The sequence below is a fragment of the Pteronotus mesoamericanus genome, unplaced genomic scaffold (assembly GCF_021234165.1).
Source record: "Pteronotus mesoamericanus isolate MK-2021 breed Mesoamerican mustached bat unplaced genomic scaffold, CSHL_Meso_final contig_657, whole genome shotgun sequence".
Classification (NCBI taxonomy): Eukaryota; Metazoa; Chordata; class Mammalia; order Chiroptera; family Mormoopidae; genus Pteronotus; species Pteronotus mesoamericanus.
In genome coordinates, this window is record NW_026555229.1 from 11,501,282 (window position 1) to 11,523,275 (window position 21,994).

General features: G+C 36.6%; 1 protein-coding gene across 2 annotated transcripts in view; it reads left to right on the top strand.

Moving 5' to 3' along the window:
• The window catches only part of MXI1 (MAX interactor 1, dimerization protein), an 84,113-nt gene extending 65,131 nt beyond the window's left edge, over positions 1-18,982 (top strand). For both annotated transcript variants that reach the window (XM_054581486.1, XM_054581487.1), the window contains exons 4-6: positions 10,637-10,751; positions 11,900-12,071; positions 16,419-18,982. In XM_054581486.1, the coding sequence (XP_054437461.1) occupies positions 10,637-10,751; positions 11,900-12,071; positions 16,419-16,582 (451 nt within the window). In that variant the 3' untranslated portion in view covers positions 16,583-18,982. The remainder of the gene's footprint in view (positions 1-10,636; positions 10,752-11,899; positions 12,072-16,418) is intronic.
• The last annotated feature ends 3,012 nt before the right edge of the window (positions 18,983-21,994 follow it).

Here is a 21,994-nt window from a genome sequence, read left to right on the forward strand (position 1 = left end):
TTTGCCTAACAACTGATATGAGAAATTGATAGAAGATTTTATGCCATTAAAATATATTTTTTCATACAATGCTTTATTTTTTAATACTTTATTCAAAAGTAATTAGAGCAAGGCCGACCCTTTAAAGTAATCTAAAATTAAATGAGAAAAATATGGGCTAAACTGGAAATGCAACAGCTAAATTAGAATAAGGGAAAATTCTGGAAATTAAGAAAGAGTACACTAAAATTTTTTTTTCATCAAAATTATAATGATTAGAATTAGGGAGTGTACTCCCTTAAAGCTTGAAGGAGAAATTTTTGGATTTAAAAAAAAGAAGAAGAAGAAGACAGTCCTACATTACATAGTGAGTGCTAACTATATAGGGACTAATTACCCTAATAAAAAATTAAAATCAAAGCAATTTAGATCAGTTCTTTAAAATATCGTGGTTGTGCTTTATTATAAAGATGTTAGGGGTATGTTTTTGTAATATACATGTATTGTCATGGAAGACAGCCATCATAGTTTCCCCGAGCCATCTGTTGGTGTCACTGACAAAAACATACTCTGGCATTTGGATCATTGGTGTGACCAATTACAGAATTTTTCTCTAGGATTGTAGCGTCTGTATGTTTTTCTATCTTGAGTCACTTTATTCCAGCCTGATTCACAAATTATAGAACAGCTTGTATTTGGCATAACTATAAAAAAAAATCCAGTCTCTTCTAAGTAAGGTTCTTTTTCAATTGGAAACTCCATCTTTGCAGTTAAAACATTTGTAAACATAACACAATTTAGATAGAGACGAACAACTTTGCAAGACTGCTATTTTTGTAATGGAGGAGGCTTTCCTAAAGAGCAATTTGGTGATTCTGGGCTCTGAGTACTCCCTTGAAAGCAGTTGGAATTTACTGCTACATGTATTGGGTCAAATGAGGAGGAAGCATGAACTGTATTTACTGGCCTGAATGTTCAGGAAATATTGGTGTGTTTAAAAGAAAAGACTGAATCAGATTTTCGGTCTTATTTTTCATCATTTTAAAGGATCCTTTATATATCTATTGTTCCTTGAGATTAGAGATGATTGTAATCCTGAAAGCTTTTTTAGGACTTTTGTCCTGTAATATCTCTAATATTTGAAAGGAAATGTATCCAAGTTCGGCAAACTTATCCTCCAGAATCTACTACCGTCTTTGGTTGGAGCAACAGTTTTTATGTTCTTGTTGTTGGGATATACTTAGGCAAGAGAGCCACATAGCCTGCCCTGATGAATAGCCAGGATTTTGATTGGCGGTGGTAACAAAATGCATGTTCCCTCATCCTGGCTTTTCATTCTCAAAGCCACAGAACAATGTAGACTTTTTTCAGGACTGTTCTGGAATCAAAGTGTAATGGTACTTGTATAGCAGTCCTTCTTGGACAGAATGCTATAATGGTATTTATTGAGTTGAGGGTAGAATCACACAAAATAAATATTAGATCTCTGATTCTTTTCCTATTTAATTTTTTCCTGGGCTGATCCACAGGAGAATCAAACTAAAATTTAGACAAATATAAATTGAAACAAGTCAGAACATGTAGTGTTGCAACCCAGTCATAATTTTGAACCCTGTTTTTTCACTGGCAAGTGTTTGTCTTTTAGGAGACTATTGTATTTGTTGTTACTCCATTGAATACCTTAAAACCTTTTCCTATTCAGAAGGATTTTAAAAAGTAACATAGTTCTTAAGGTATGTTTACTTTCTGCCTGTCTAAAAATGTTCATCTGTCAGTGCCCAATACTGACTGATACAGTAATGAAAAAAAATTCACTTTATCAGAGGACAGCATGCTCAGGAGTGAGGCCAGGTGTTACGTGAGGCTGCCTCCAAAAGTAACTCTCAAAAACTACTCTTCAGTTGGGCCCTTTGTGGTCAGAAAAAAATGTGATACAGTATAATGAAAGAGAAAGATCAGAAGAGTTAAGTAACTTTGAAATAAAAAGATAAACCAAAACAAGAGTTCTCTGTCATTGTCAGAACTATGATGCTTAAAATTCTCTCAATCTTATTTTTTCAGAGGTTCCAAATGCCCAAAGGGTTTTAATTACAGATTGGCCAACCGTTGCTCCCTGTTACCTTTTCCTGCCCAAAATTTTATCCCCCCCCCCCCCCAACCCCCCCCCCCCCCCCCGAAAACAAAATAAGAAATAAACAAAATTCCCTGTATTTTAATTTGGGGGAAATCGTGCTAAAATGGGACATTAAAAATAATGCCTGGCTGGCTTGACTGAATTGGCAGATATCCAGCTATGCTAAACCATTTGCCGTCTGCCAGTAGTGAGCATGGTCATCACTTTTAATCATTTAACTCCCTATTTCAGGTTATTTATACTCAGTACAAATTGTGAATATTCATCTTCCAGGGATGCATCAGTTCTTAGGCCAGAGTGACCCTGTTAATAAAACATGCCTTTCCTCCCAAGGGGATACACCCCCTTAAAATGAACTATTATACCAATCATCTTATTAGCAGGGCCATTTTTAAAAGGCATTGTGCTATTTTCATTTTATGCTTCTAAATGAGCATTTACATTACAAAGCATTCTTTGAGTATGCTATTTGTGCTATGTAGGCGCACCATTTTATTAGCGATCAGTAATAATATTTCTTATTTCCCCATGCCATTCTGGACTATAATTTGATAAAATAATTTCACCGGTCTGTGCGTAGGAATGGGCTATGAGAGTTAGACTTAAACTTTTATAGAAGAGTAGACTAGTGCTTGTTATGTGCATTTTGCATATGAAACTAGGGCAATGTCTTACAGAACCTTATCACTATGTCTCAGATCTGACTTGCCAGCACGTAGGAAGTTTGTTTTGGTTTCAAAATGTACTTTACCCCATGGTGTCTGGCAGGGTACAATACTATTGACATCACTGTGTTTCAAATAGAAAATTAACAAGTAGCTACTGTTGTGATTGCAGATTGCCTCCCAGTCCCTGTGAGAATGCTTTTTCTTTTGGGCAGCAATACTTCTCAGCCCCTTGGTACCATTAAATCAGCCAATGGGGGCTGCCAGAATAGGGTGAACACCAACAAAAGGCTGAAGAATAGAAAAACTGTTAATAATGCCAAAAATCTTTAATTGGTTTCCAAATACATGTGAAAGGTAAATAATTTTTTAAAATTTCTCTTCCACCCACAGCTAAGTTTTGACAGTAGGCCAGGTTCAGGGCCTGATCTCTACTGATCTCTCCAGAGAAGAGTATCCTTTCCCTCCACCAAAACCCTTGGAGAGTTGCCAAAGGAAAATAAGCTATTTTGTATTTAGAACAAATTGCCACTGTTTTCTCCAGTGATGTAGCCCTATTTCCCAGACTTTGAAACTTGGAATACAGAAAGTTCTTGTGTGACCAAAGAAGAAATATGGTGAATGAATAAGTTTTTTTGTTGTTGTTTTTGTTTTTTAAACCAAATTCTCATAAACATAGAGGAGATGAGATGTATGCATAGAATCTAAATTTAGCTAAGAATGGACGTCAAGTTAGCAAGTTCTGTTAAATCACTTTGGAAATTGGGTTCCTTGTGGGAATTTCAATGAAGAATATATGCTTCTGGAACCAGATTTTAATTATTTTCTTTTTCAAACAAGGCTGTCAAAAGTCGTCTTCCTTAGAGATGACTGACTGCATGACAGTAAAAAAACAATAATTTGTTTATGCATTTCTGCATTGTAAGCTTCATCTGATCGACAGTCCTGGGATCTTGTAAAACTGTGGAAATACTAATTTCTCATATTATCAGATGGGATAAAAACTGTTTATTTAATATTTCCCTGTGCATTGTGGAGTACTTCTTTCTAGACCTTTCCCTTTCATACCCGGATTTTCTTAGCTGTTTCTTTTCCATTTTCTCCTTAGTAATTGCTTTCATACCATTATACTTGTTATTATCACTATTTCTTGAACAGCTGGGACAGAGGCTAAACTTAAATCAGCCAGGTTTTCTATTTGCTAGGAAGCCTGTTAATAAAATATAAAAGTCAAGATTGGTGCCAAAGAAATTGGACTTGAAAAAATTATTTTTGAATTTCATTTGACATTGTTGACCTAGTCCTCTGTAATGCCTGCAGTTCTTAATCCTATACTTCACTATTAAAAGAGATGTCGACTCTAATCAAGAATTAAGTTGGAGATTGTTGGTTACTCTGCAGGTAGTCATCTTTTGTGGGGACCTCAGCTGCACACAAAAAAACCCAGTGTAGAATTCTGGCATCTATAAGCAGATCTCTAATGAATGTTGGCCTGGCATCTGATTATACTGTTTAGAGACCCCAGTATTGTTACCTCAACTTTGGTGAGTTAGAGAGTCCCAAATATATCTACTGGAAATTGTTACATCCTTCCTCCCCACTGTTGTTCAGTGTTTTGTCCTTTTTGTTTTTTTGTTTCTTGTTTTTGGTATTTGAAGAGTTGAAATGACTGAAAGTGTGGATTCAGTCTTACCTAGAAGATAATTAAAATACAGTGTGATTAGTGTGAAGATCAAGTATTAATTATGTGAGGAAGGGATACGGTAAGGAAGGCTTCATAGAAGAAAGAATACTTGGGTAATGGGCTGACAAACAAGTTCGATGCTCACTGGTTGGACAGTGGAAAGATAGTCTAGATAGAGAAATCAGTAAATATGAAAGCACATTTTGTTTGTGTAAGAGGTTTTCAGGAGGTAAGGGGAAATGAGCCTGGAAAAGTGGTACACAAAAGGCTAAAATGGATAAAGATTACTACTGGCATCTTTTAAAAAAATCTTTACATCTAGTTCAGTGACATAATAGGGTGGAGCTCATTGTTTACTGATGATCATTGTTACTGCCTGAGTGGCACTGCATCCTCTTCATATCTCTGAGATGTTAAGACTAAATAAATTTCAGCCAACATGGAATCTGTATAGTTTGAGAAAAATTGTGTCACTATTTTCTCATCATTAATTTACTGAATACACACATCTCTTTTCTCTCCCTGCTCCCCTCTCCCTCCATGTCTAAACCTTTGAAAGACATACTTCCAGCCATGAATCAAAAGTGATATTCTGAGATCCAAAACTGTGATAGTGATCTGAGTAATAAGCTCTGGTAGTTTCAGCATAGATTCCTGGAGGTCATGGGATGCAGTGTGAAATAATGTGAGATTTATTTGAAGTCTCTTCCATCTTAAAAGTATACTGTTAAAACCTATGCTTGTTTTTTATAAAATAGTGCTTTTCTTCCAAATCTTAGAGGAAAATTGTGACTTTCGGAAGGCACTCGATATTTAACCTTCTGGCTTTAAATATGCTCCAGCTCCCTACCGTAACACCTGCTTAGAATTTATTAGGAGAAAGTGATTTTTTAAAAGTCTTCCAAGACTGAGTAACATGTATCTCAGCCTTACTGATTTTATTTCTTATTTGTATATAAATGAGCCCTTTAGTGTTTAGGTGGACAATGTGACTATAGAATAATTTATATAAATTATAATTTGAAACTTCACTATAACACTTGTTGACATTCCTATCTTGTTATTTTACAAGATACCAATTGAATTAAGAGGAATATTAATGAAAACATCTTTCTTTGAAAGTTGAGAAGAGGGTCCCAGCTATTCCCCTTAGTTTTTATTTTGTTGTCATCAAAATCAGGTCTGCAACACCGCAATCAGGTCTGACGCTAGGGAAATGCAATTTACCGAGTTACTACCTGGCAGTTAATAGTCTATTTATTTTTTGTGAAAGAGATAATATGTAGGTTCTAAGTGAAATATAATTGTCATATGCTATTTAATGGGAACCACTTGTCTGAGCTTTCTTATTTCACAAATGAAATAAGTTGTAAGACAGAATATGATCATATTTGTTTTTGTAAATAAAATTCACTAGCAGCACGAATATGCTTGATATCTAAGTCCATTTTTAATGTCATTTTTCATAAGAAAAGGAGGCAGGAAGATTTTGGAGATTTTCAGAAGATTCTCAACACATTAAATTTTAGAGAAATGTTGGAATATAAAATGTGTAGGATAAGCAGCTAGCTGCTGTCATGTGCAAAAGTGTTGTGTAACAAGTTGGGAAACCTGGCCACAAGCCACTGCAGCTTTGAAGAATGTGGCTCAAGGGAGAACTCAAAGCCCATTGCGTAACACTCAGTAGAGAGGAGAATGCAAAATGCAAGTACTGTCCCTATCACTTGACTTGTTTTCCATTTTGATTTAGTTACTTGGCAAAGCCTTGGTATCCTGTAGTGGAGGAATGAAAGACAAGTTCCAAAGAAGGACCGTGCCTTCAAGGGCATCAGCCAGTGGATGGTTTGTGAGTCTGGGCAGGCACGTTAAATTTCTTATTGTTGGGCAGAGGGATTAGAGTTTCCAGAGACGATTTGAAAAACATCATTGTGTGCTACTTGCAGTTTTTTTCTGAAAGGCAATTCTTTCTTCTCCTTCAACACTCTGTGCTTCTTGTGGTTGATATACCTGTGCTTTAAAATATCACAGCTACTAGGAGGGGCCATTTAATAGCAAAATCATTTCCCTTCATGTTCTGTGATATTTCAGTTTGGCAGTAGAGTTTACAGGGTTTGAAATCAAAAGCAGCTTTGGTTCCTTCAGAGAAAAATGATCCCAGTCTACGAAAATGAAAGCCAAACAGACTCTAATTGTTCCTTTTCCCACAAGGGGCTTGCCCTTTTTGAAGGTGTGGGTAATTTTGATAGGACCTTCTCTCTGACAGGGTTAGTCACTGGGAATTGCCTCTTCCCCTGGGTAAAACCCACTTTTAAATCTCATTTTAAAATAGACCTCAAAGTATCTTTGAAAATAAAAGTACTTTGGTATCTCTCCATCTCTTGCCCCCTGTCTCTCAGCAAGGAAACTTTAGTTCTCTCATACGGCACTTCCTGATACAGTCTAATCCTAACTTTAGTCACTCATGCTAAATTAGGAAAGATTTTAGTTTTATCATTTTTATTGTGCCATTCATGTGCTGTGAAAAGTTAAGTAAATGCTAATGAGGGAGCTAATTTTTTTTCTGTTTTGGTTGAGTCTAGTTCCATAGATTTTACGATGTCAGGTTTTTTTTATCGGTCGCTAGTCTAATGTTCATCAGAATAGTGAGCACAGCAGCCTCAACTTTCTCCAGCCTTCTTACCCTGCTTTGATTAAAGGTGCAGGATCATGACTCTTAAGAACCCATGTCGTCTGTCAGCTCTTCCTGTTCTTTGGAGATTTGGAAAAAACATCACATTTATGATATTTGCATTTTTTTTCCTCAGTGCATAAGGATTTTCAAATCAAACCAAGCTTTCTTCTTCTCTGTCTCTTGTCTTTTTTTTTTCCTTCAGTATCTTACAGCCCATGATTTGTGAAACACGTAGAGGAGGCTCCACTAGTCACATGATAATGAAGGCAAGAAAAGAAAGGACCAGATGGCATCAAAAGATATGCCTTTCTAGGTCGTTGGTGGTTAAACTTGCAATCTGGTTACCAGCAGGGAGACTATGGGAGAAGGGGTGGAGAATAGCAAAGTGCCATTGTAAGAGAAGAAGAATTTTGCCCTACAGTTTAGAGTCACAAGGTGTCCATTGCTTTTGAAAGTGTGTACCTAAAAGTGGCATCTAAGCACATGTGGAAAACTGTGTGCAGTATTTGGATGGCAACTTTGAAAAATGTGTGGCTTCCCTTTGGTTAGCTGCTATCCTTCAACTGCCATTAACCCTTTGTCATTCTACTGTCCAAACGCCTGATTCAGTTACAAATACAAAAACTGTAGGAAAAGACATTTGGCTCCCACAGATACACGTCTTCCCACAGGAGGACAGAGGCCATCATTCACCACTTACCCTTTATACTATTGGTTTGAGGGCTGTATTTACAAGACACAGAAAATGGCATCATTTGCCTTTGTGAGAAGTGATATCTCAGGATGTTTTCTTGGTGTAAGCTGTATCTTGGAGCACACTTATAATTATTTGACTGAAGAAATGTTTGGTAGTAGCTAATAAAAATTATTTTAGAGGACAGTGCGCCTTCCCTGTTCATTCTTACACCTTGACTCCCTTGGCCTGTGTATCTCCTGATTTGACCGTGCTATTGCAGATCACCAGACTGCTAAACCTGACTTACATATATTTTTTTTCATAGAATTCCAACTCAGTTGCTTTCCCTTGAATGAAAAAAACTAAGGTATTTTTAATTTTAGGATTATACTCGGTCCCAAAATATGAATTGAGTTCTTGATTCTTCTTTCAATTACCTTGAAGATCCTTGCTTTTTTGTAGACAAATTCAGTATCCCTGAAGTCCAAAGTCAAGTTTCAACCTTTTATGTCTACCTCCTCCAATTACAATCTTTTCTTTTATTCAGAATCTGTTGCCTTTGCTATCTGTATGACTCATTTCATTAAGAACCAAATGAAACAAAACAATATATTCTGTTCTGTAGTCTAGATTATACATTCTTAAAGTTTACTTTGTTTTAAACTTCTCCCACTCAGGCAGGTGTCTGGTACATTGCTGAGTATACAAAAGTCATCTAGTAAATATACAACTGAATGATTAAAAAGAGAGAGAGAGAGAGAGAGAGAGAGAAAACATAGACATTTTAATATGATGTTAGTCGATTTCTGCCCAGATTTTAATGACTTTAACTTAATGTCTCACAAAATAGAAAATTGACCCACCCATTTTTTCCTTGATGTAAATAAAGATACCATTCTGAAATTTCTTAAACTAAAAGGTATTTCCTACATATACATTGAATTTGTTGTTTAAAGTAATTTAAACAAAATTGGCAAGTTATTCCTATGCAACGTACTTGTTAACTTTACTAGTTAGTTGCTTTGTTAACTTTCTTAGATGACTTAAGTCAGAGCCCCCATGGGAGCCTCAAATTATTAATAAGAGAACCACCAATCTCTCTCTCCACCTCCAGTCATATCAGGAGTGCAGTTGTTAGGCATGCTATAATAATCCTAATGAAGAGTTTAAAGATTTTTTTTTTACTGTGAATTTTGTTTGTTTCGTTCTCCTGCTCAGCAAGAGCACTCTGTGATCATGTGAGAGACCTCACTTAAGAGGTTTTCCAGTTAAAAATGAAAATTATGTTAAAGGGTCTATGATTTGAGGTAGCACAGCAGGGGAGGAAAGCAACTTTTTAATTATTAAATCACATTAAGGGGAATCTATTGATTTAGAGAAAATAAAAAATTCTTTTATCCACATCAGGTATTTCAGGTTACAACCTGGAGCTAATTATTAGATTTGAATTATTGACAGTAAATTTGGAATGGAAATACTAACAGACCTTTATAGCTAGGCTAGTGGGTACTGGAAGAATCTTAACAATTCATCAGCCAAGTCTCTGATTTTACTACCTTTAGTCATCCTTGCTTGCGTACCCCTTTCAGAATGCTATCATTTGAGAATTTCACTTGACATTATTTTATGTGTATTAAGACAGAGAAAGCATAGTTTGGTGAGTAAGCTAATAAAACCATTTTGGCCCTCTTTGAGGAAAAAATGGAAGATGTGTTTTGTTCCTGGTACAGTTGAGACAGTTCTGAATGTTCAGTTTTGGCTTTTTAAGGAGTAGGGGTAAACTCTGAACATGTTTGTGAATTAAATACTGTTAACTGCTGGATTATTTTATACCCAATGAGACACAGGTCCAAAGATGTGGACTAGTATTGTTTTAGGGTGGAATTATGTACCCCAGAACTCTCATCATGGTGATCATAGTTCCTTTAGGGTACAGGGGAGGTAAATCTATAAGGCTGCCTGCTAACATTTCCAGGAGAAATTTCCCCTAACTTCCCCCACAGGATAGGTAGATTAAAGAATGCAATGTCTTTCAGTAAAGAATTTTTCATCTGGCTTTTCACATATGTAGAAAATTGCAGGTGGGTAGTGAGAGAGGAGAGGAAGAGAGACAGAAATAAAAATTAAAAACCTATGAGCTGGTACACTTAGATATTAGGAAGCAAAGGGCTGTTATATAGGTTGTGGTTTCAGTGGCTAGAATTGACCGCAGAGCCATGTATTTTGCCTAATCCTATCCTAGCTGGTCACAGAATTTTGTTGTTTCTATTGTGTTGGGTCATATGGAGTTATTTTTATGAGTGAGAAATGGTTGAATATCATAAATTTCATATGGTTCAACCTGATACATAATAACATGTAACACTGTAGGACGTGTGTGTGTGTGTGTGTGTGTGTGTGTGTGTGTGTGTGTGTGTAAAAGGTGGAAGAGAGGAACTGAAAATCTGAGTTCAGTGATTCTGCTTGGTGTACCCTAGCTGAAAACCCCTATAACTGGCCTGCAGCTTTAGATATTCAGAATCAAATACAATTGCCCTAGTGTACTCTCCTATTTCCATTTGAGATAGTTTATGGGGTGAGTTCAAATTGAATCATCTCTGACAGAGATTACCACTGGGAATAATAATCTGAAGTGACTGGTAGCTGTAGAGCACACAGAAATGGCAGACTGAAAATCAGTAGGCATGCCTGCACTTGTGGATATAGAAGAAATAGGGGTGTAACATGGTTATAGACTAAATAATGTGCAAATTATTATTTGTCTTAAAATAGGTTTGGATGTTTCTAGTGGAATATTGAGACTGTGATTTGACTTTTTTTGTCTTAGACGAGCTCATCTGCGCCTGTGTTTAGAACGCTTAAAAGTTTTGATTCCACTAGGACCAGACTGCACCAGGCACACAACACTTGGTTTGCTCAACAAAGCCAAAGCACACATCAAGGTGAGAATTTTAACTTTCGTATTTGCCCATAGTTCTTTAGGTGTTGGTTTCATTAGAAGCAATGATTCCTAGTCATATACATCAGCTAGCTCACCAGGCCCACCTTAATAACTGACTCAAGAGAAATCTAAAAACTTACCAGCTAATCTGATGGGAAGGAGCAACATAGCCTGATGAAACTAAATTGTGTTGACAGCATGGCCATTTGAAGAGCTGGGAATACTAGCAAAATAGCAATTACTCTGATGATACCCAGAAAGAAGGCAGTTGTGCCCTCTGGTGGAGATGGCTGCATTTGGCTGTGTCCCTCAGTATTTTTCCATAAAAACTACACTGCAGAGCAAGTTTCTCTTTCGTGGAGATAACTTTACAGACTGTGGGAATTCCGTACTGTTCTAGTAATGTGGCATTCATTATACACAAAAAAAAAGTGAAGAAAATCTATTTTTGATGTTTAAAAATACATATTTATGTATACTTTTATATGCACATACGTAAATACAAGGGGGGACCCCAGAAAAACAGAGTTACCTTCTGGAGGGCAGGCTCTTTCTACTAACAGGCTTCCCCCAGTAGGTAGGTGTTCTAGGAACCCATCTGTATCAGTGTACCAGCTGGCATTGTTCGGAGAGGCTGCATTTGGCTTCAGTGAATTGTTTTTGAAGACTTTCAGTGCATTTGCCCATTTCATGATGGGTGATTTACGAGCACAGCTGCCCACCATGCTGAGTGTTCAGCAGTTTTTGACCCAAAACGGCATGATCCCAGTGCATCACCCTCTCTGTCCACCTGATCTGGCTGTAAACGACTTTATTTTTGTTTACGTGTATGAAAAAAGTCCTCATAGGGAAATGTTTTGCTTACGTGGAAGAGGTGAAACAAAAAAAACAGTAGGAGCACTAAAAGGCATCAAAATCGATGAGTTCAAAAACCGTATGGGATCAAATGGAGGGTACTTTAAAGGTGACTGAAGTTTAAACATGTAAGAATAAATACACAATTTTTATAAATAAATTTTGGGGTTTTTGGGGTCCCCCCTCATACTTGTATATTCATTCATGTTTGCCAAAGATGTCTTTTGAGATGTTATGTAAAAATTGGTTTTACTGTTTGTACTGGACTATACATAAACATAAATCTCATTTTAGAAACTTGAAGAAGCTGAAAGGAAGAGCCAGCACCAACTAGAGAACTTGGAAAGAGAACAGAGATTTTTAAAGCGGCGACTGGAACAGCTCCAGGGTCCTCAGGAGATGGAACGAATACGAATGGACAGCATTGGATCAACTATTTCTTCAGATCGCTCTGATTCAGAGCGAGGTAGGTAGTGTGCTTCTTATCTAATGAAATACTAAGAATCCCTGTGTCTGGATTTAGGGAGGGTAGGTTGGGAGGCACTTTATTTGCTTTTTTCTGTTTGGCCAACACTGTAACATTCTAGGTTTTATGCAAACACAACATTGTCTAGTAATGCACATATGAACTTTAGAACTATTTTTCTTAATTATATATGTATTTTTCATTTTCTACTTTGAAACAATTTTAGACTTAAAGAAAAGTTGTAAGTTTTCTGCAGAAAATTAGAGTTCTCATATATATACACACACCCTTCACCTAGGTTTCCCTAATGTTAACATCTTAAATAACCATAGTGCAATTATGAAAACCAGGAAATTAACATTCATGCAATACTATTAATCTGTAGATCTTACTCATTTTTCACCAGTTTTCCTACTAATATCATTGGTTTGATAGAGGATCCAAGGCAGGATTTTACGTTGCATTAGACAGTTCTTCAGTATTTCTTTCATGACCATGATACTTTTGAATAATATTGGCCCATCATTTTATATAGTGTCGCTCAATTTCAATTTGTCTGATGTTTTCTTTTCCTTTTTTTAAAAATTTATTTACTTTTAGAGAGAGGGTAAGGGAGGGAGAAAGAGAGGGAGAGAAACATCAGTATGCAAGAGATACATCAATTGGTTGCCTCTCGCATGCCCCCAACCAGATACCTGGCCCAAAACCCAGCCATGTGCCCTGACTGGCAACTGAACCAGTGACCTCTCAGTTCACAGGCCTTGGCTCAATCCACTGGGCCACACCAGCCAGGGCTGATGTTTCCTTATTCTTAGATTGAGGTTATATATTTGGGGGAAGAAATATCATGGAAATTATATTGTGTTCTCAGTGTATTGTATCAGGAAGATACATGATGTTGTTATGTCTTTCAAGTGGTGATACTAATTTTTGTACCTGTCTTTTAAAGTGCCACGCCCTTCATTTCTCTTTCCATCTGTCCCAGAACACTTGTCTTTGGCAGAATTTGAGAAGAAAAGTCAGCCAAAGAAATTGTTTGAAATTTACTGATCTATTCATCTGTAGCTTCCACTAACATCAGGCCTCACACCACAATAAAGGATCCCAGAGGTGTAAACTCTGGTGATTTTAAACTTTACAGTTGGGGAAATCAAGCTCGTGAGCTTCTTGAGGATTCTAAAACAAAAAATTTTTTGCAAAATTTCTTATTTTGACTTTTTATTATGGAAAATTTCATAGATATACAAAAGTGGAATAGAATAAAGAACCCTCTTGTACCCATCACTCAGTTTGAACAGCTGTCAACAATTCTATCATTTTTGTTACATCTCTTTTCCACCATCCTCATCCTCACCCTCACCCTCATCTTTTTTGGAACGTTTTAAATCAAATCCCAGATGACATTATCATGTTTTCCTTAAATACTTCAGTATGTATCTTAAATAAATAGGACTTTTAAAACATAATCATACTATTATAATATCTCACAAAATAAATAAAATCAGATTATCTTATTTAATGTCATGACAGATTTTCTCAAAAACGGCATTTTACCATTGGTATGTTTCATTTAGAATCCAAAGTCCACATTTAATTTGTTTGTGGCTTTTAAGTACTTTTTAATCTATAAAATTTTCCCTTCCCCACTTTTTTTTTTTTTCAGTACCATTTATTTATTGTAGAAATGGGGAATTCATACAGAATTTCCCACATTTTAGATTTGGATGATTCGGTCTTCATGGTATCACTTAACGGTACTTCATATGACCTATAAACTGGTTGGTGGATCTAGTGGCCTGACTAAATTCAGGTTCTTTTTTTTTTTTTTTTGAGGCAGGACTACTTCATAGGTGGTGCTGTGTACTTCCTGGTGCATCAATATTTGTCTAGTTGTCCCACTCTAATGAAAATACTGGTTAGTAGGGTTCAGGTGTTGTCATCTTGGTACTTTTATGCAAATATATCAACCTTTCACTTAGTAGTTTTAGCAATAATTGGTGATTATTGCCCTGATCACTATTTCATTAGGTGTTAACAAAGTAGTGATTTTCTAATTCTATTATTCTTACATTTAACTTTTTCTTCTATAAAGAAGAGCATTTCCTCATGAAGTTTTTGGTTACTCTGAAACAGAATCAATACAGGGAAGATGGGATAAATGCTCATTTTTGCTTTATCAGTTTTCTGAATAAGTTGGTGCTATGGCAACCTGCAGAGGTAATAGTGCTTTTTGTTTTGCTGCTTGTGATTATCTTATGAACCCATGTTTTCATGTACTGAATGTGTTCAAATCCATTGTAGTCATTCTTTTTTTTTTTTTTTTAGATATATGTATGTATTTATTTATTTATTTTTAGACAAAGGTGAAGGGAGGGATAAAAAGAAGGAAACATCAGTCTGTGGTTGCCTCTCATGCGTTCCCTACTGGGGACCTGGCCCACAACCCAGGCATGTGCCCCGACAAAGAAACTGGTAACCTTTTGGTTCACAGGCCAGCGTTCAATCCACTGAGCCACACCAGCCAGGGCTTCTTTTTCTTTTTAATACTCAAATTTCCCATATTCTTAGGAGCCTTTCAAAAAATTGGTTTTTGATCCCTTTGACACACATTAGGAGTCCTTGGGTTTGTCATTTTTGTTGTTTTGCTTATGTGAAAGTTTATTTTTATGTGGCACTCAGTTTTGAAGAACAGAATTTTACCAGGGGCAACAGCAAGAACCTCTAGAACATGCTGCATTTATGAGTGCCAGTGAAGTGTAGCAGAAATACCCCTGAATTAGGAGGCTGACTTTCATCCTAGTCTTTTTTCTACTGCTTACTAGCTGTGTATCTGGTCAGGTCTTCAGGCATTTACTGCTCTTCCTGCTGTTATCTCCTCCTTGTACCTACCCACCTCCAAATTTTAGAGAGGATGTATCTTCATCGTTTTAGGGTTTTTTTGTTTGTTTGTTTTTTTAGTACTCCCAGCATGCTAGTACCTTACCTAGTACTATTCTTGTTCTTATCTGGCAGCCTTCTTTCCCAGTAACTTTTAGTAACATCTCTAGTCCATTTGGCTAGAGCAGTCTCTCATTTTACTTTGTTTTGATTGAGTTCAGCATGCTCTATTAGATAGGCTGTCTTCATTTTATTTCTCAATCATAGTTTGGATGAGTGTTCTCTGATACTGGGAAACACTAAATAGCTTGTGAAGCATTATGGGTATAAAACAAATAGTTATGAATTCATAGGATTATTTGTACAGCTTGTTTGGACAGCTGCCTGCATTTTAAAAACAGATCTCTAAAACTTTTTGAAACAACAAGCCCTTTTGAAATTACACTCTTTGAACTAACTTACTCTGTCTTCTTGGGCTCAGCAAGAATCCACATTTCCTAAAGCAGTTGTGATCAGTGTGAACCCTTAAAGTCAGTGCCAACTATGAAACATCATGCTTTGAGTTTGTTTTAAGAGAATTGAAGAACCTTGAGTTCATTCTAGCTGTTATGGGAGAAAACAGTTTTTAGCTGTCTTTTATTTTTTTAAATGTATATTGCTTTTTATTTATTATTGGTGATTGTATATGTATTATTGAACAAGATATCTATTGATAGCTGGGTCATATGTATTTAGGGAGTTTTTTTTCCCATCATGTTTGATTTTTGAAGTAAAGTTAAATACCACCACTGAAATGCCTTTACTATAATCTTTACTGTAGAACTCACTATAATCAAGAGACTTAAGCATCAGGCCATCATTTCAAGCTATATTTGATGCAAGAAAATTAAATTGAAGACAAATCCAATAGAGTCCATTTTATAATGACTGGGTTATTTTGGTTACTGAATAGTCAAAGATCTTTTTGATGAATCCTAGAAGTCTCAAGAACTGTCTATAGAATGATACCACCAAAGGCCTGGATGGATAAATTTTCTAGTTTGCCTATATTAAGTTTATGCTTTTCTCCTCCTGTAAGGCAACTCTGATTAATAAACAGCACTAAGAATTAGTTTCTAGTTTAATGCAAAACAGATGTTGTTAAACCACTTGGGCTTGGGATCTTTTAATATTAAGTACTAATTCCCAAATAGGCCAAGTGCTTTTGGTGGGAGGTCCAGACAGTCTGGCGTCAAAGGCTTTAGTAAACTTGCTGCCTAAATTGAGACCACCACTGTATACCAGACATTCCCTTTTGCAAAATATATCCCTGTGTCTCTTCACTTTTGGTTCCTTCTGTTCTCTAGACATCACTGATAAGTTTGTTTAACAATTATTTTATACTATAAAAAGTAATTGCTTTTCCTCTGTTAGTTTCTTAAAGTGCCTATTACTAGATTACTAATGTTCTTTCTTTTTTCCCTTTGGCAGAGGAGATTGAAGTGGATGTTGAAAGCACAGAGTTCTCCCATGGAGAAGTGGACAATATCAGTACCACCAGCATCAGTGACATTGATGACCACAGCAGCCTGCAGAGTATTGGGAGTGACGAGGGTTACTCCAGTGCCAGTGTCAAACTTTCGTTCACTTCCTAGAACCCAGCATGATATAACAGTGCAGGGCAAAATCTTCACTGGGCCAATTCAATCCAAACAATCTCTTAAATTGGGTTCATGATGCAGTCTCCTCTTTAAAACTAAATGAGATCATACTTGAACAAAAAGGTTAGAAGACCTCTTTTTAAGAAAATACTTAGCAAAAACTGGGGTAGAGCCTCCCCAGCAGAACAAATACTCATAATACTCATTTTTGAAAAATCACAATTTCTAATGGCAGCAGAAAAACTTGTGTGAAATTTTGATTTGGTTGATTTGAAATTGGAAATTCCATCCTTTTTTTCTTTCCTAGTTTGCTCCTAGTATATTGTGTAGACATATTTAAGGATGGGATTATGAACTGTTCCTGAGCTTTATGGTCCTAAAAACAAAATCAGATCTCTAGTGATGACAAGACGAGATAATCAGGCATTAATCTTGGATAGCTTAAAGAGCTATTAAAACTCAGCCTGGGCCAGCTTATCAAGAAGCCTGTGGATGATCAATTCTTTAATTAAAAAAAAAAACAAACAAAAAACTCATTTCATGCTTTGCAAAAGGAGAGACTCCCATGAAGCCTTTTGAAAGGGATCATCATGCAGCTCAGCTTTCTGTTGGATTCCATGCTAAGCAAGCTAACCTTATCCTGCCTTGTTAGCACTAGGGCACCAACCCAACCGCCAGCTCCACAGTTAGCCACCTTTTAGGCCCTTGGGCAGCATGGGGGCAGTCCATGCATGACAGCCTCTCCCACACAGGGTCTGTGCATTTGGATTGAGGGGCCAGAAGGGAAAAGTTCCACGTGCCTCTGTGTCTGCGTGGGCCAGAATAGTTGTGCACGCAGATTAGCAGGCCAAGGTCTGAGCCACAGCAGCATTTTTATTTCAGATTTTGATAACTGTTTGTATGTGTTGAAAACCAAAATGACATCTTTTTAAAGCTTGTCCATAAAAAACATAGATGTCTTTTATAGTGGAAAAACATGGGGAAAAAATCATCTATTTTGATGCAGCATTTGATAATGATAAAACACCTCACACCTCACTCTTTATAGTGCACAAAATGAATGAGGTCTGGGCTAGGTAGAAAAAAGGTCAATGCTGTTCTTGTTTTCTTTTAGAATCATTACCTTTTACCAGCTTTTAACCATCTGATATCTATAGTAGACACACTATCATAGTTAACATAGTTAAGTTCTACACTTGTCTCATTTTAATGTAAAGATTTGCTTCCGTTTTCCTACAGGCAGTCTCTCTCCTTCCTCACAGTCCCACGGTGCAGGTGCTATTGTTGCCCTTATTAATATGTTCAGAAATGTTATTATAAGCAAAATTCCTAGCCTGCACTTTGTTGTCATGTATTCCCTTTGTCTTTCAAATTCCAAGTTTTCCCCTTTGGCCTTCCGCTCTCCCTTACCCAGGAAGCCTTCTTGGAGACCTTACCCCTGGCTCTTTGAACTTTGTATACTTTAAATAATTTAACTACCCTTAATTACTTAAAAAAAAAAAAGCTTTATGATTTTCATAACTTATTGCTGATTTTAATGGGTTGTTAATTTCAGTCCTGTAGTTTTTATTTTGTTTAGTTAGGGCTGGGCAAGGAAAAAGAAAATAAAGACAACCATATTTAGCAGTGCAGTTGAGTTGTGTGTGTAATGTCAGACTATCCTTTGTAAGTAGCACTTTAACAACTTTCACTGCTTCTATATATGAAGTGTACCATCTTGGTCATACACAATGCCTCAGCATATACTTACTTGTTCTTGTGCTCTTCCTGTGCCTCCAGAAATTTTATCCTTGATTGTGCTGTTTGAGTGGAAGAAATTCTTTGAAGTAGATGTGTGAAAAACTGCATGCATTTAGAAGCCCATTAGAACTTGCTACTTCAGGTGCTGGGGACTTAAGGAAAAACATAAATTCATTTCTGTGGCCCAGGTAAATTATTTCTGGTTTCATTTAAAGTTACTCGTGGCTGGGTCAAAATATTGCTCTATATATTGTAGTTGCTTACTTTTGGCTTTCCCAAGTAAGACAGTTTGAAGACTCTGCTAACTACCATGGAAAGTAAACAGAAGCCAATGACTAAGCTTCCATTTTGTTATTCCCATGGCATTCACTTGCATCACTTGCCTCGGGCTGGAATTTGGGACTTCATTCAGGTGAACTTGAGGTGCTGCCATTTTGTTGTATATGTATTGGATGGTGGGCTGAGAAGCGTTTGTCAGGAACCTAGAGTACTTATTTCAACTGCCCCCTAAATTACTCCTTCCCTGGGTTTGTTTTAACTTGGGGGAGGGAAGGTGGATTGTATGATGAGTAAGAAGTATTAATTTTTTAAAAGACAAATTGACTTTGAAGATACAAGAGTTAATTGCAAGAAATAAAAATTGTGAACGAAGAATACCTGAGTGCTTTTTGTACCACCCTTCTCTGTGAAGGAAAAAAAATATAAACCAGCATCCACATTGAGAGGCAACTATCACCTACATGTCTATGTTGATACTATTTCAGTACAGAAATAATGGCAATTTGAATCATTGCCATTTCCCGTTCTATAATTGAAACAGGTGCCTTTTTGACTGTAACTCCATGTAACATAACTGCAGATGGTTTACTGTATATGGTAATCTTTAACTCCTTCAGGTAGGACACAAAGCCCTTTGTCATTCCTATCTGTTCTCTAAATACCTTTTTTAAAGGACCCCTTTGGCTACATACATTCACATTGAAAAGAAGTCTGAAGTTCTTGTTTAGTCCCAGCTGACCTGACTCTTAAGGTACCCTGTATGTAAAATGCCTGAGTGATGGTACAGGTAAATCCTATTTCAGTGCATATTACCAAAGATTCAGATGATGTCATTGTTACTCTAAAAGGGTGTAACTCCCCCAGTGACAATGATAGCTTTTAGCATTATGAAGGCATTTTTAGTGATAGTCATTGAGGCTAAGCTCCTACCCTAAGGCTACACTGCTTCCTGGGTCAATTCTAATGAGAAAATTGTTTAGCCCCTTGGGGGTTTTCTGCTGAGTTTTTTTTCTACTTGGAGCAACTAGCTGCCTTTCTCTCTTTTATCTTCCACCTAAAAAATTCCATACTTCCTTACCAAAAACAGCATATCATAAGAACAGGGGTTTTGGTCACTAAATCCCAGTTCTAGCATTTGCTAAGGACCCTGAGCAAGTTACTTAATTTCTTCATGGAGACTGTTTCTTCCTGAAAAGTTGTGATAAATACTACCTCTCTCAAAAGGCTGTAAGGGTTAAAATTAATATATGTAAATTACTACCCCACCCTTTTAATCTAGGAGTGTGTAGCACCAAAATGAAATTAAGAGGTATGTACTTCTCTGCTTTCTCTGAATGCAATCTTCTAATCTCTTCATTCTTAATCATGAATTTTAGTTACTCTGTAGGTCTTGCAGAAAAAGACTTTCTATTAAATAAAATGGTTCATTTTCACAAAACTCCATGGCAGGTTATACTTTGTAAGAAGTCAATTTTGATGTCGTATAGAATTTTTTAAATAAAGCCTTTATAAGATTGATGTATCATCGGTGTTAGTGATTACCTGGTCTTTCTAAAAAAGAGGGGAGGGGGACTAACCTAAGCATGAGCATACCATTCAGTTAGTAACCACTGCACAATAATTGAATGCCCCAGTCAATATTTAGTGCTCACCTTGCCAAGGGGGGAAAAAAAATCTTCCTGGCCCATGTACCAGGAAACAAGAAACTAGTTTTCTTGTGGAATACATCTGAATTTTTAAATTAATTGGTCTATTTCAAAATAGTATGTACTGGCTGACAACTTCTTGGTTCTTTTTTACCTTTCTATAGAATCATAAATTATTAAGGGAAAATGGCTTTAAATGAACCTCTTTTAAAATACAACCAACTCACTTCCTAGAATTTTGGAATTTTTTTCCATCTCCTCAAACTCTTGGCTATGGAAGAACATTTAAAATCTATATTGATAGGGCTATATTGGGTTAGCCAAAAAGTCCGTTTATTTTCTGTAAAATACTTTTTTTTTTCATTTTCACCAGTGCTTTTATTTGGGTATTGTATGTTGGCTCTCTCCTACTATTGGCTTCTAGTGGTAGAGGCCAGTGGTGCTGCTAAACATTTTCTAATGCCTAAGACAGACCCAGAGCAAAGAATTATTTGGCCAAAATGTCAGCAGTACCAAGAAACTTCACAAACCACTTTCGACACATTCTTTCAGTCACAGCATCTTCGCTGCCCGTTGCACAAATTTTATTTTTGCATTTCAGTTGAATTTTTACCTTTCTTGAAATAACTAAGCATAATATGCTAAAAATGTTGCATACTGCCTTCCATCTTCAATATTAAAATGGCTGCACAAAAAAGATTTTTTTTTTTAAACACACTGATATGACAGTGGTCACAATACATTCTAACGAAACATACCGAATGAAGTTAGGGACAACTAAGAGCTACTAGAGTCATCATACAGAAAAAAACTGAACACTTTTTGGCCAACCCAATACCTGGAATATTTATTTTAGATTTTCAAACCAAGGCACAGATTAACATTGTAGAAACCTAACAAAACCATAAAATGTCTATAAAGTGTGTATAAATAGTACAAATTTAAGAAGTCAATTTCTTCTAAATGACCACCTTCATCACACTTTGAAAGCTAGGTCAGCTAAACCTGACAGTGCTTTTGGAGGGCAAAACCGGGCAAAGGAACCAAAGGGATACGAGTTTACTCCTGCTTCCTGCATACTTTTGAGCAATGAGCAATTAGACAATTACCATCTATTAAAGACTAGACTAGTTGCAGATCTCACGCTTCAACGCTTAGTTTTCTAAGGACTTAAGGAGTCAAGTGTTTCCTCCAAGCCTGAAATCTTTGTTTCTGTGGTCAGAAATTCACTGCGTCTTGCTAAGGGAGTACAGGGCTTGAAAAGAGTATGAGGGAGGCAAAAAACACATCCGTTTCACCATGGGAAATCATGAGCTAGCAATCATGACTTTTGACCTCAAACTGAAAAAGAGCTCTTCAAACAAAAGGCAAACCTTTCTTCAGGAGTATAACCATGGCTCTTCAGCTGTGCTCTTAAAAAAGACTGAGGATACAAATTATAACTTTAATAATTCCCATAACTTAAGTCTGCACCGGTTTCATAAAAAATGAACTGGTGAGGTGTTTGGTGGAAGTAAATTACCAGTTTTTATTTCCTGGGAACTGAAAGATAACTTAAGTATCCGTAATTTGATATATTTAGCTAGTTCAGCTGTCAACTACCACAAGCCCAGTGTTATTCTCAGATCTGCTTTACTCCACTTAAAGCCACAAAAGAGCCACCTCTGTGTATATATATAAGCACAAAGGCAGAAAAGGCCATTGAAGAACCTCACAGAAACCTAACACCTTCCATCTTATT